The sequence below is a fragment of the Neolamprologus multifasciatus genome, chromosome 14 (genome assembly GCF_963576455.1).
Source record: "Neolamprologus multifasciatus chromosome 14, fNeoMul1.2, whole genome shotgun sequence".
NCBI lineage: Eukaryota > Metazoa > Chordata > Actinopteri > Cichliformes > Cichlidae > Neolamprologus > Neolamprologus multifasciatus.
The window spans coordinates 5,697,126-5,711,420 of NC_140452.1; the positions used below are offsets into that span (position 1 = coordinate 5,697,126).

Genomic DNA, 14,295 nt, shown 5'->3' on the forward strand with positions numbered 1-14,295 from the left:
CCAACCAACCAACCAACCAACCAACCAACCACTGGTCCAATCCAGAGAAGGTTTCTGTATGCCAGCTTGTTGTTTAGCTCCAGGCTAGTCAGCCCAGTAGCCCCTTAGATAGTTGACCATGGGTTTGGACCATAAAAATCTGGAAGGTGGTTTGAGGAAGTACCATTATATTTATACAATGTGGAGGACTGGGTACGGCTACAGCAATTACCTGGGGAAGAGGTGGAAGCAGGATATACTGTTTGGGGGTTGGAGGAGGGAAGAGAAGAGTGAAGTGTCAGAGTGATGCTCTCGGTTTGACTCTCTGGTAACCTTGGATCCTGGTATTTGTGTGCTGCTTTGACAAGTACTACATACCTAAACATTAGGGACCTTGTGTAGCAGTGATTGAATGAAATCTACCACAGGCCAAGATAGAGCTGGGCGATATATCGAGTTTTTAAAAAATATCGATATGTTTTTATACGAGATATAAGATGTGACAATATCCTTTATATCGATATAGTCTATGTTACGTTATAACTATACTTGTGGAGCCGCAAGTTTGCCTCTCTTTCGTCCACTTTTGTCTTTACGCAACATTACTCGGCCTCGCCCCTCCTTCACTGAACACAACTCCCCCTCCTCCCCCATCGCTTCACCTGCAGGAAGCGACAAGATGGACACGGCAAATCTCCGTTAACGAGTTACTGCGCATCACCCCGTGCGTGGGGCTGGACGCCGTCAACGTGTTAGCTAGCTAACCACGCTAACGCTAACGCCATGCAGCCCAGAGGCGCTGCACAGCCTAAAATCCTTTCATTTTCTCAAAAGTTGACAGCGCGCCTTATGTATGAATTCTGGTTGTGCTTGATGGCCGCGAAGCGATTTTATGTGGTACACAGCGCTCAGCAATCTGTCAAAAAATGTTTTAGTACGACTTTGGTAAGCTACGGTGCTGCACCGGTTGATGGATTGTCAGAGCATTACGGCTACCGAGGAGCCTCGCGGAGTGATACGTACTGTGCTTCAACGTAATATTACCCTACTGTGTATAAGGACCATAAATGGCACCTGTTAAGAGACGTGGTTACAAAGAGGATTTCAAACTCCAGGCTGTCAGTCACACAGTAGAAGTTGGGAACAGAGCAGCTGTGAAATCTGTCTTTGTTACTATGCTCAGCGTCTTTTAGTTTACATTTTGACTGCACAATTGTGAGCTTTTTGTTATGCACAAAAACAACATTGTTTTCTTTTATTTATGGAGCATTATTATTTAATAAATGCTCATAATTTATTTTTGAGTAAATTTTATGTACATCTATGCTCTATGTTAATAAAAGTGCCTGTGTGACATCTGGGACACAGCTTTGACTAAGAACTCTCTTTTTGTTCTTACTTTATGGCTTAAAAAAAAAAAAATCGAGATATATATCTTATATCGCCGTCCAGGTAAAATATATCGAGATATGAATTTTGGGTCATATCGCCCAGCCCTAGGCCAAGGTTGTCAAAAGAAAAACAGAAAACCTTTGAGCACATCCTGTTGTACCAGGCCAGATTTCAGTGCAGGGAGAGTTTTGCCATAGACTGTCGTGTGTGTGTGTGTGTGTGTGTGTATATATATATATATATATATATATATATTTATTTATTTTTTAAGTTAGTTATTTATACACGTCATTTTTCACCCTGTCCTCCTTTACATGCAGCTGCATGGAGAGTTCTAGTATGCAGCTACTATATACAAGTTCAACACTTATATATCAACCCCACATCCTTTATCTGCTGACTTTATCACAGAATAAATGAGGGAAATGGCCTCATCTGGCGCAGCTGCTTATCAGCCAACTGTCCAGTTACATTGAGGCTCTAAGCCTCTGGGGAACTATGTATAAAAATTCCTGTATTACCAAAATAGTTAGCATGGTATCTTTGTGAAACCCCTTGAATTAAGGCACTAAAGTCTGCCATGTTGATTGTTTGATATAAAAACCACTGTGGTGGTGTACAGAGTGTGTTATTGTCCTAATACTGATATACTGCATTGTTTGAGCTGGCACGTAGGAGATAATGTCACCATGTTAGAGACACATTACCAGAGCCTGTGAACGATTGACTTATGTGAGTGCTTAATGTTAGACTCGGTGATACATGAAGGATCTACTGTGAACCCAGAATAGGTGGTTAATTGTTAATCTTTGTTTCAGAGGGTGTAAATTGTAAATGATTATCCTAAGCTGGAAGAGAGAGGCTCAACAATAAAAACAGGTTATCAGGTGATCTATCTGTGTAATGGTTATTATGTTGATCCCATCAGGACTCTAAGATCCTTGTCTGTTTAGCGAATTGCTTCTATTTTAACGCAGCAGGAAAAGTACTGGGCACTGAGGATGAAAGGACCTATTTTGAGCCAATCCGTGTCCTTGAAACGGTCTGATTATGATGTCGTTAGGTCAGTGTTTTAACAAAAACTTTAAAAATTTTCTGTTTGCAAATCCCCGAGACGAAACTGATGGTAATCTGTTTAAACATAAAACATTTTTTTTTTGCCTCAAGTCATGTTTTGTTTCTGCTGGTTGACTGCTGGTTGGTGACAACAGGGGAGATTAGATGTTTAGATAGTGAATGAGTCTCATGACTTGGCATGTGCTTGTCTATTGTGTCACTTGAATAGAGGGTGGCCTTGCCACAGGGGTGTTGGGGGTTACATGGACATGGAGAAACTTGGGGAAAAAATGAATTAAAGGGCAAACGTATGACAGATTTCACTGAATCTAAGGGAAGTTGCATAATCATGCTGACACTGTTATGAGAGGTTTTGAAACCAGGGGTTCCCAAAATGGGTTGTCTTCATTCAAAATCAGGTGTGCCATAGGGTTTTGTAAATGGTGGTTCATTAAATATAAAAATGTGAATGTTTTAAGACTCTACTACTTTATTAAAAGAGAGAAATTTAGAGGGGTGTTTGTTTTTCCCATATAGGTAATACTGATCTGACCCACTTGAGATCAGATTGGGCTGTGTGTGGCTCATAAGCTAAAATGAGTTTGACTCTCCTGCTCTGTTAGGTCAACAGGTCACAATAGGTAAACAGGGATTTGCCAATATTAGTTGTTTTTTTTTTAAAGTGATGTTTATTTTGTAGCAGAGGTTTTGTTTGTTATGTAGCTGCTTTTAGCTGCTCTGTTATTCACACGGGGTCATCACAGGCAGTATCGCCGCATGTTTGATTTTGATTTATTTATTTTTAATGCCCAGGGCCTTTCCTAACCCAAGCCCAAAGGGAATCTTCTCCTCTCAGTATCAAACTGGGGATCTTCTGCTTAAACAGCTGCTTTTTAGGTCTTTCATGTTTGTTACTTGCTATTAAGATTTAAGTGCATCAGTGAGCGACAAATCTGCCCTTCTTAATTAAAAAGTTAAAATGCAAAGGTCGAGGTGTAGTTAACTCAGTTAACTCGTAAGGCCATGTAATAAAAGACCCAGAATAACTGCGGTTAGTCACCTTAACTGCACCTTTTAGTCTTTACAGCTGCACTACATCGTACTGTATGTTCTTTGTTTTGGCTGCAGATTGAGGACGAATTCTTGAATAAATCATATCACCACTTTAGGCTTTTAGGAAAGTACATTGGGTCTCTGGATATTTTTACTGCCAATGAAGCTCTTTATTTTTAACATCCTTTCTTACGTTGTGCCGTTGCTGCGTCATCTTTGTGACTATCTTTGACCCTGTCCGTATGTTTCATTTCAGGTAAGCAGCAATGGGACTGCTGCAACAACAGATGGCCAGACTGTGCAGACAGCTGGAAATGCACAGGACCCTCAACAGCAACAGCAGCAACAGCAAGCTCCTAATGCATGGCAGGTCATTAAAGGAGTTCTCTTCAGGTGAGTTATTGCATTTTTTCTTCTGTTTACCAGCACACAGATAATCATTATCTCTGTGGGCTGTGAGTTTAATGACCAACCAAATGTGTTATGCCACAGTGGTGTCAGAGTGAATGTAAATGGTAAGGTAATAATAAAAGTGAGAGTTTCATTGAGGGTTTTTTTTGTGCAGCATAAATAATTAAGAGGAAACTAGTGATGGATCATTGTGTCTTTCCAAATACTGTCTCACACACAGTGGGACTGAAACAATAATTCAAACCAGGAATTGAACTTTATTCAAAGCCACTAAAAAATAGCTTATAGTCTGTTGTGGATATGGTCACGGACAGATGGAGACGTGACATCAGAGTAGTCATTCGTGTTATCCGTCTTTGATTTCCGCTTAAAGTCTGTCACATGGGGAGCATGTGTATCCAAAAAAACAGGCGTGCATCCACACAGAATGTTGAGCTGATGAAATTTGTCATTGGTACACAAGCGAACCTATAGCGGACACATAAAGTATAGTCCATGCCTAACGCCAGACTCGCATGTTAAAATCTTTCTGTGTGTGTCACCTCTTCTGCCACTATGAGCGCAGGGCACTCCACAAGCTGTTTAGTTACCTGCTACACTGATGTTGCTGCTGTAGCTAGGTGAGGTGGAGTAACACAAAATAGGCTGTCCATACTGCTTTGGTTGGCACTGCCAGTTTTATTTCTTTCCCTAGAAATTACAACCTCCTTTGCAGTTACTTCACGCACATTGTGAAAGATGCATGATTGACTGAGGAGCAACGTGTTGACTTCCTTAACAATTTTATGACAGTATAATTGACTAATCTCTCACAGTGACCTTTGTAACAGTCAGAAATTTTGCAGCAGGCTTTTCAGTAAGTTTCCTCCTGACTGCATGATTTATTTATTTTTTTATTTATGACTTTTTGGTCCAAGTTTGTAAATGAGGTAAAATCCATATATGCATGATCACAAAGTACATGTTATGAAGTGTGCAGGACCTATTTTTCTTTCTTTCTTCTATAGTCAAATTAATAGTTGACTTACTCTGAGTGTGAGAGCTTTGTAGGAACATCAGTTCAGTTTGATTTATATAAAGCCAATTCACAACAACAGTTGCCTCAAGGTGCTGTAACGGCTAGCTGTCTGATGGCTATTACCCAGCTATGGAGGATCTCAGCTTTGATTTCAGTATCGTTGTACACTCTTTGAAGAGTTTAGCAGTTTTACATTTTTTTGAAATGTTCCTGTATAATAAAAATGTACGGTACATTAGGGTAAGTGCTCATTTAAAAAAAGAAAAAGAAAAAAGAGCTGGACCAGAGTAGTACTTTTTTGGCACCTTGTTTGAATAACAGGCTTTGGCTGCTTTTCCTACCTTTGGCAACTGCTCAAGCAGAAGAAGAGGCCCATTTATGAGATTAAGAAGATTATATTGCATTAATCAGTTAAAACCCTTCAGTTAAAATCTTTGGCACTGAATGTTTGAACACATTTCAGGATCATGATTTGGAAACACGAGTGTTATGATGGTATATACGTTTTCTTAATTTATGTTGCTGTTTCCTGTGGTTGTACGATCGCAAGTGCAATAAAAACAACCCATTTGCTCTACTTCAGTAAAAATAATTATTTCACTTTTCTCTGTAAGTGCATTTTAGTATATGGTGGGTCAAGGAAAAAATGAAAATGGTCACATCTATCACATATAGTAAACTCCACCACCACCACTGTGTGGTGTGTTGTATATGTCACTAGTACATGGACTCTTAAAGGGGTTTTTATGGGCAGCTGTGTGCCACTCCCCTGCTGGCCTGCTCTCAAACTTCGTTTCAACAAAGAAATTTGTAATTGTATTTATTTGTGGCTTGATTGGGGCATTTTCTATAAGGGGAAGCACAGTGTCCTCTCACACGCCTTTATATAAATTTAATTACTTAACACTAGGGATGGGTACCGGTATCCGGTGCCATGATGGCACCGGTTCTGACATAAACGGTAGTAACCAAACCGAAAAGCAGCGCACATTTCGGTGCTTTATTTTCCTGAGCTGTGATACACTTTGAATTCTAGCCAATCATTTTACGTTTCCGAGGATAGTAGGCGGGTCCAGGTACGTACGTTCTTTTAGAGCAGAGCTACAGATTAAAAATGCCCAAGGCGAAGCGGTCAAAAGTCTGGCTGTACTTCACAGCAAAAGATGCAAACTCAGCAGCCTGCAACAAGTGCTTTAAGCTGATACTGTGATACTGTCAAAGAAGGTAACACCTCAAATCCGATGAAACACCTGGCGACGGATAGCGTTTTTTAAAAAAAAGCCGAAAAATGCGCCGTATTTGATAGCTTGCTGCGAGACCTCACACCGAGCACATCTACTGCGGGTGTGGTGGTGACGCATGATGATGATGGCAACAGCAGCCGTTCTTCTCTGCGTGAGTAGCTTAATGTTGTTCGTGTGCAATTTACGTTGAGTAGGCTAACCACGTTATTACATTAATGCATGTAAGGTGAACTAGCAAACATCATCATAGCTACATGCGGCTGTCTTCTTGTTTGATGGCAGATACTCCCTTCACCCTGGCCAAAAAGGCTAAAATGACCAAAGAAAAAGTGGGAAACAGTTAAACATGAGAGGTTTTTGGACAAAGTTTGTGTTTTTTTCCATTGTTTAAGCTGCTTCCAGCCAAGAGTGATACCATATATGCCCTATAGCTGCAGAAAAGGCTAACATTGTTATCTTTTTACAAAAAACAGCTGAACATGAGAGGTTTTTGGACCAATTTTGTGTTCTCCATTCTTTAAGCACCGGTTCGAGCACCGTTTAAGCACCGGCACCGTTTCAAAAGTACCGGTTTGGCACCGGTATCAGATAAAACCTAAGCGATACCCATCCCTACTTAACACTACAAAATCCATGGAGGCAGCTGTCCTTGGGTGTGGTTGGCGATCATGGATGTGTTCTACTGTGCAAGAAGCAATCACAGTAGTCAGATGAACTGGTCATGGGGGTCAAACATGTTTGGGTATGATCTGTGTGAGCAGAGTCTAAGGGAGGTTTGGCATACTGGGTCCAGTCAATAATTGACACACTTCCCCCTCAGCCACACAGTAACATGGAGTAAGGTCAGAGAGCGTTTTCACATTAGAGATCTGCATTAAAATATCAGACACAAAAAGTCACAAACACACAAAGTTAGGGTGGATACAAATGAAAAATTATTTGTTGAAATATTCTGCAGTATTTTCTTTCTTCTTGTCTTTGTAGATTATTCTAGTTTGACCCATCACCCTTGTGTGAGGCAGGAAACCAGTTTCTTTGAAATGTAATGCAGTTAGACTGGTTAAACTTTAATCTGATTAGCTTCCTTGCAGTTTAACTCGCCTGCAGCAGCTCTTTTTATTTAGAGATGGTCGAAATAAATAACCTTGTCTAAGATTTTGAGCAGTTTTTAAAGTGTTAGTGACTCGATTCATTTCCCACTTCTCTTCTCGTCTTTTATGTTTTTGTTCGTTTTGTTTTTCACTTATTTTCTTTTAATTCCTTGTTAGTTAAACCTTGTTTTCCTCTGACTGTGATTGCATTTGTTTCACCAGAATCTTCATAATCTGGGCGATCAGTAGCTGGTTCCGCCGAGGGCCATCCACTCCTGACCCCAGCACACCAGCCGGTGCCCCCAGGGTACCCAGCAGGAACCTCTTCCCCAAAGACACTCTCATGGTATTACACCGTCCCCTTTTGCTTTCCTTTATCTACCTGGTCAGCTGTATAATCGTTTATTTGCCACACAGCAAACCAGTTTTCTGACTGTTTCTAACTGTTTCAATATGATAAACACCTTTATTATCTCTCTCTTTCTGCAGGATCTGTACGTGTACGTGTCCCAGGAGGAGGTCTTCTCTGACTTCAACAACACAGATGCCCTGTTCTGGTTCCACAGGGATCTGGTCTATGGAGACTGGGCCACAGGGGAAGATGGTGATGGCTGCTACCAGCACTATAAGGAAATGGATATCCCAGAAGTAAGGATTACTGTGGATGAATTGGGGGAGGGTGACAGACAGTAGTTGGACGGTGAGAAAGAACAGTTGTTAGTTTAGGAAATGTGACGGATGTTGATGAAGGACGGAAAAGACCAGTTTATAGTGAAGTTTGCATATTTGAAAGTTGTTTATTTTTGTCTGATTTTCTTTTTCTTCCCCTTTCTGTCTGATTGTAGAAAATACAGCAGAACGGCTCACTTTACATACACATCTACTTCACTAAAAGTGGATTCCACCCAGACCCCAAACGAAAGGGGCAGTATCGCAGACTAGCAACAGTTCACGCAACCAGAAGTAAGCACCTGTGAAAAGCACACTCGCTTTAACAAAATATCCTGTTGTTGTAATGTTTGTTTAAAGTGCTAAACTTTTCTTTTGAACTCTTTCAGTGCTGAATAAATATAAGCGAAGAAAGTTTCTGAAGACCAAAAATCTCCTCACAGGAGAGACAGAAGCAGACCCCGAGATGATCAAGGTTAAGATTATTAATTATCCTAAAACGCAACTGAGTTCAGCGCAGAGAGCTTCATTACTTTAATTCCTAATGCATACTTCACATATTGCAAGTATGTGAAGTAATTTCTAGGGTATTTTTAATTTCCAGTTAATGTATTTGAGGTAGTTGCCTTCACATTTCGCAGCAGAGGAAAAACAGACTAAGATCAAAGACTTTGGAAACTGAGAACTATTTATTGGCTCTCTCACAGTCTGTAAATGATTGCCCTTTACAGACGTCTGAACAGAAGAACTTTGAAAACTGACAGCCAAACCAAATGTTCACAGTCAATGGTTTTACCTTTCTTTATGTATATCTTTATTTGGTTGGTTGATCAAGTCCAGAGTCTTGGCTTATTGTGAGTAGATGTAGATAATTTACAGTGCAGTTGAGCCCAAAGTGACTTTGCCTTTGTTTGTACTTGTAAGAAGTGTAGCAGCTGTGTGATGATCAGTTTGCAGTTACCAGATTAATATATTTATGTTTGCACTGACACGTTGGCTGTTTCCTCACAGCGAGCAGAGAGCCACGGTCCAGTGGAGATTATCTCACATTGGCACCCCAACCTCACTATCAATATGGTGGATGACCACACAGCCTGGGTGAAGGGCTCTGTTCCACCTCCTCTAGACCAGTGTAAGTATCAGAAATATAATGTGACAGTTATTTATCCATAGTTTATTTAAAGCTCTGGTTTATCTGACATTGCTGCTCTTCTACCCTACCTTATGCTAGATGTTAAGTTTGATGCGGTCAGTGGCGACTACTATCCCATTGTATACTTCAATGACTACTGGAACCTCCAGAAGGATTACTATCCCATCAACGAGACCCTAAAAAGCCTCCCGCTCCGCCTCAGTTATTGCCCGCTGTCCTTGTGGCGCTGGCAGCTGTATGCAGCCCAGAACGCTCGCTCACCCTGGAATTTCCTTCCTGAGGACACCTACGAGCAATCCGATGAGGACCAAGACTCGGTCAAGGTAAGCAGTCAAAGGTTACTGAGACGAAAACTAAAGTTTTCCTCCTGCAAGTTGGGCTTTAATATCGGTGCTCATTTAGATGCTGTGATCTTATTTCACATATATTTAAAAGAAAGTATACTAGGGATGCACCGATACCGATACTGGTATCGGGTATCGGGGCCGATACTGTAAAATGTGGTATCGGTTAACTCGTAAAAGTTAACTGATACCACATTTTACAGTATCGGCCCCGATACCGATATCGGGTATCGGGGCCGATACTGTAAAATGTGTGTGTACTCATACTCGTAAAAGTTAACCGATACCATGAACTGATACAAACTTATTTCATCATTTCTGTTGTAGTTTTTTAGATTGGCCACCAGGGGGCCAATTATTATTTTATTTGTTACATATTTTATAATAATTATTTTGTTTGTTTACAATATGGACACTCTGCAATAATTTAAAAGTTTAATTTATTCTCAAACCTAATTTGTATTTATTTTATTCCAAACAGAAGTGTTTATTTATTATTCTGAAAGCTCGAGACAGTGCCAATAGTTCAGTGATATTTTGTAAAATTACAATGTGGAGACTCTGCAATAATTTAACAGAAGTGCTTATTTTTCACTTGAAATTTTTTTGTGGTCATTTTTATTAAGATTTTATTTTTTATTGGCAGGGAATAAAATAAAACCTGTCTTCCAATTCATTGCATTTGTGTGTGTGTGGTAGAAGTATCGTTTTTTGTACTCTGTATCGGCAAGTACTCAGATCCAAGTATCGGTATCGTATCGGTTTGAAAAAATTGGTATCGTTGCATCCCTAAAGTCTACTTGAGTTGGTATGTGCCAGGTGGAGAGGATTTCAAATGCTTTCTAGCAGATTACCTTTTACTTGAAAACAAAATGCAAGACGCGTGATGAGTGGAAACTGGCACTTCATAATTGAGTGACCTCTGCTCTTCGGGTGTTATGTGGGACTTTGTTATCTTGGTGTCCAAATACAGGCTACTCTAATTTTCAGTTGACACTGTATTAAAGCAAAATACTCGTAGTCCCAATCCCAAATACTTGGACAGGTGCACTTTAGTTATTTACAAAGCTATCATGTGGGCTGTTTCTAGGGTGATTAACTTCTGTAGCAACTGAGCATATAGAAGATTCATTGTTTTATAAGCAAGTTGAGTTTAACAATAAAGTCTTTGTGAAGGTGGCCCTCCTGGAAACCAATCCATACCTGCTGGGACTCACCATCGTTGTCTCCATTGTGCACAGCATCTTTGAGTTTCTCGCCTTCAAGAACGGTAAGATCGCAGCAGTCTGAACTCAGGACTTCACATAACAGGAGGAGAATAGTTTGAACAGTGAGCGCTTACCCGAGTTTGACCTCAGCTCCGTCTTCTCCTCAGATATCCAGTTTTGGAACAGCAGACAGTCTCTAGAAGGTCTATCTGTGCGCTCCATCATATTTGGAGTATTTCAGTCTCTAGTGGTGCTGCTGTACATTCTGGACAACGAAACCAACTTTGTGGTGCAGGTCAGCGTCTTCATTGGCCTTCTCATTGACCTGTGGAAAATCACCAAGGTCATGGACGTCAAAGTAAGTTGAAAAACATTCGTTTTTTCTTGCAGGATGAGCAGCATTTGATTAAACTCTCTAACAGGCTCTTCCTTACCTTTTGCGGATGCTAAACTGTTTATTCATCGAGTGTCGTTTCCACCAGATTCTTAACTGTTGTTGTTTTTTCTCTAGTTGGACAGAGAGAACAAATTCGCAGGAGTGTTCCCAAGATTGGTATTCAAAGATAAGTCGACGTATGTGGAGTCTTCAACCAAAATCTACGATGACGTAAGTGAAACCAACACCAGTCACATTCACATGATTGTTGTCTTCAGAACGGATGAAACATGATTAAATTAGTCTGTTTAAATGTTTATCTGAAGGAAGCTTCTCTAAATATGTATTTCTCTGTAAGTTGGATATTTCTGATAAAAAGATGAGTGACATCTTCTTTTCTTCATCTCATGAACAGATGGCCTTCAAGTACTTGTCATGGCTGCTCTACCCTCTGTTTGGCTGCTATGCGGTCTACAGTTTATTGTACGTAGAGCACAAAGGCTGGTACTCATGGGTACTCAGCATGCTCTATGGCTTCTTGTTAACCTTTGGTAAGTTTATCTGAAGCAGTTTTATGCTCTGAGGTCTTAAAACTTAATCCACCGGCTGAAGGAACTTAAACCGTGCTGGATTTACTAACTATGAAATAAATGAAGAATACTGAAGTGTTCCTTGAAAGTTTGGTTTTTAGATATAATATTTTAAAGGTTATCTTAAAAGGATGAAATGAACAGAAAATTCAGAGCTACAGAGACAAAGTTTTGAGATAAAGTTCATAAAAACCAAAACAGTTTCCTGAGTTTTTAGCATAAACGTTTTAGAGATCCCTGGCATTAAAGTGTTAGATGAATTGTGTGCTCTTCCTGGAACTGTTTACGTTTCCTCTTCTTTCTGTGGGGTTGATTTTTACTCTGTCATCCAGCAGGTTTTTTCAGTTTTTTATGTTAATCTATTTTAAAGCCCAGAGAGGAGGCTGGTTTATTTTGGTCTCTCTCGATTGCCTCGCCTCTGAGCTGCCGGACTCGCAGCTAATGTTTTCATACTTGCATCATGGTTACGCATTCAATTCCCAGTAGCCTTAGCTAATGTGCTGTGTATTAATAAACTTCACCTGGCACGCTCACTCGTGATGGTTCCTGCTGGTTAAATTACTGCCTGTGATATAGGAATTCTTAGTGTAATCTAACCTCCTTTTTCTGTCTTTTTTTTAAAGGTTTTATTACAATGACGCCACAGCTTTTCATCAACTATAAAATGAAGTCTGTAGCTCACCTCCCATGGAGGATGCTCACCTACAAGGCTCTCAATACCTTTATTGATGACCTTTTTGCCTTCGTAATCAAGATGCCAATGATGTACAGGATAGGATGCCTCAGAGATGGTGAGTTTTCTTTCAGATATTCATTAACCCTTTAAAACCGGTCGGAGCGGGCACGCTCTATTTTGCGTAACTATTTTTAAATCCCGGTAGCTCTGCAATCACGTGAGCTAGCGCAATAATTTCTTTTGCATATGAAACCGGAGGAGTTGTACTTACATCTTATGCCATCAGCTTGTCCTCGGTCACAGTTTCCTTCCACATATAGCTTTGCAAAAACTGCATAAAAAGCACTTGCAGCAACAAAAACATAATATTCCAGAAACACGGTTTGCCGATCCGATCAGCTGTTTGTAACACTTCCTACATTGGATTAGACGTCAGCGCAAACTATCGCATGTCCGCCATGACCTGCCCGAAACCGGAAGTGACGTCATTTTCGCGGAAATGTAGTTTTTTTTATCGTCCGGGCCTCAATGAGCCTATACTGGTGTTTTTAAAAGTTATGTTTGACTTTATGACTTTCTGTGTCGTTTCTGGGATGCTTAGGACTCATATTGCGCTGCTGGAAATAGTTTATTTTGATGCATATGCTGCTTTTTTGCAAATTTGCAGTATAATATTTATTTTCGTTTTTCCTGCAGTATATAAAAATTGGTGTATTTCAAAAATAAAACTATGAAGACACTCAAAATAAATTTCCTGTGGTGGGAAACTATTTTGTGCAACTTTTTTGTATTTACAGTTTTGAGGGATAAGCCTCTTAAATTTCTCTAACTAGAAATATATGTTAAAAAAGCAAAAACGATTTTCAATTTTTTTGTAGTTTATTGCACTTTTTTGCAATTTATGTAATTACTATGCACTTAATGCATACATATTATTAAAATTTGGGCTATAATGGTTGTATTGATGTATAGCAACTTGAAATGCTCCCAAAAATGGCTCCACAGCATGTAAAACTATAATATAAGCTCTGGTGGACTTGGTTCTATGGTAGGTCTTAAAGGGTTAATATGTTGATTTTTTTTTTTTGTTAAGAACTATACCAGGATCAAAGAAAGCTAATCACCTAAAACATCATCATTTTGCTTCCTCAGCCAGTGCAGCTTTGACTTTGTAGCATTAAGATGAGTGTTTTGTTGGAGGTGGTTTAAGATTTGCCTCATTCTCTAGAACGGTTTCCAGTTGACGTGGGTGGTTTTGTGTTTAAACAAAATGCCGTCCTGATTTCTCTTTTATCTGGAGCATATTGATCAAAGAGAAAATGTAGAATCACTGTCTCATACTGGAGGATTGTTTCTTTTTTTAAATGTTTTTTTAACTGTCATTCTTGGATCTGTGACAGCTGTTGGTTTTCATAATCCTCTAACGCCACCTAGTGTTAATTCACTAGATCTCAGTTTTGAACTTGGTGTGATCATTAATCATCATCCACAAAGGTCACCGTGCCGCCTCTCATGAAATGTTTCTTTGACACAAGAAAAGCCTAAATTGTAGTTCTTCTCCTGCTGCACAGTTCATGTTAGTTCATACAGTTTGGTAATGAAACACTGAGCCCTGCTGTGCAAACTCAAACTTACACACTTTGCAGTTAGGAAGCCTTTAAATAAATTCCCCTGCTTCACAAATTAAACAGCTACCACCTACACTGTGGCCAGCCAGTCAATTAGATGTTAGGTGGGCGACACTAAGGTGAATTTTCGTTTGCTGTCTGTGCTAACTCGCTAAGTTGGACATGAAAAAGTGGTTTAGAGCAGCAATCACATCAGCAAGAAGTCAAGTCAGTAACAACCAAACTGGGAGTAATGATTTGGTTGCTATTCACTGCACTGAGGACACTGATGTTGCTGCTAAGCAGATGATGGAGACCTGTCACATCTCTTTGAAACAACAAAGATGTCAATCATCAGCTCGTGCAGCCAGCTCTTAAACATTTTGTCATTTGATTTGTGAAATAATTGGAAAGTGAAAATTAGTGGG

The 14,295-nt window shown here is 39.9% G+C and overlaps 1 protein-coding gene across 2 annotated transcripts in view; it reads left to right on the forward strand.

The window, feature by feature from the left end:
• clptm1 (CLPTM1 regulator of GABA type A receptor forward trafficking) overlaps positions 1-14,295 on the forward strand; it is a 36,520-nt gene that overhangs the window by 1,998 nt on the left and 20,227 nt on the right. For both annotated transcript variants that reach the window (XM_085184871.1, XM_085184872.1), the window contains exons 2-13: positions 3,737-3,873; positions 7,467-7,590; positions 7,734-7,892; positions 8,090-8,207; positions 8,303-8,388; positions 8,925-9,045; positions 9,145-9,389; positions 10,587-10,680; positions 10,786-10,976; positions 11,130-11,225; positions 11,410-11,545; positions 12,208-12,375. In XM_085184871.1, the coding sequence (XP_085040997.1) occupies positions 3,737-3,873; positions 7,467-7,590; positions 7,734-7,892; positions 8,090-8,207; positions 8,303-8,388; positions 8,925-9,045; positions 9,145-9,389; positions 10,587-10,680; positions 10,786-10,976; positions 11,130-11,225; positions 11,410-11,545; positions 12,208-12,375 (1,675 nt within the window). The remainder of the gene's footprint in view (positions 1-3,736; positions 3,874-7,466; positions 7,591-7,733; positions 7,893-8,089; positions 8,208-8,302; positions 8,389-8,924; positions 9,046-9,144; positions 9,390-10,586; positions 10,681-10,785; positions 10,977-11,129; positions 11,226-11,409; positions 11,546-12,207; positions 12,376-14,295) is intronic.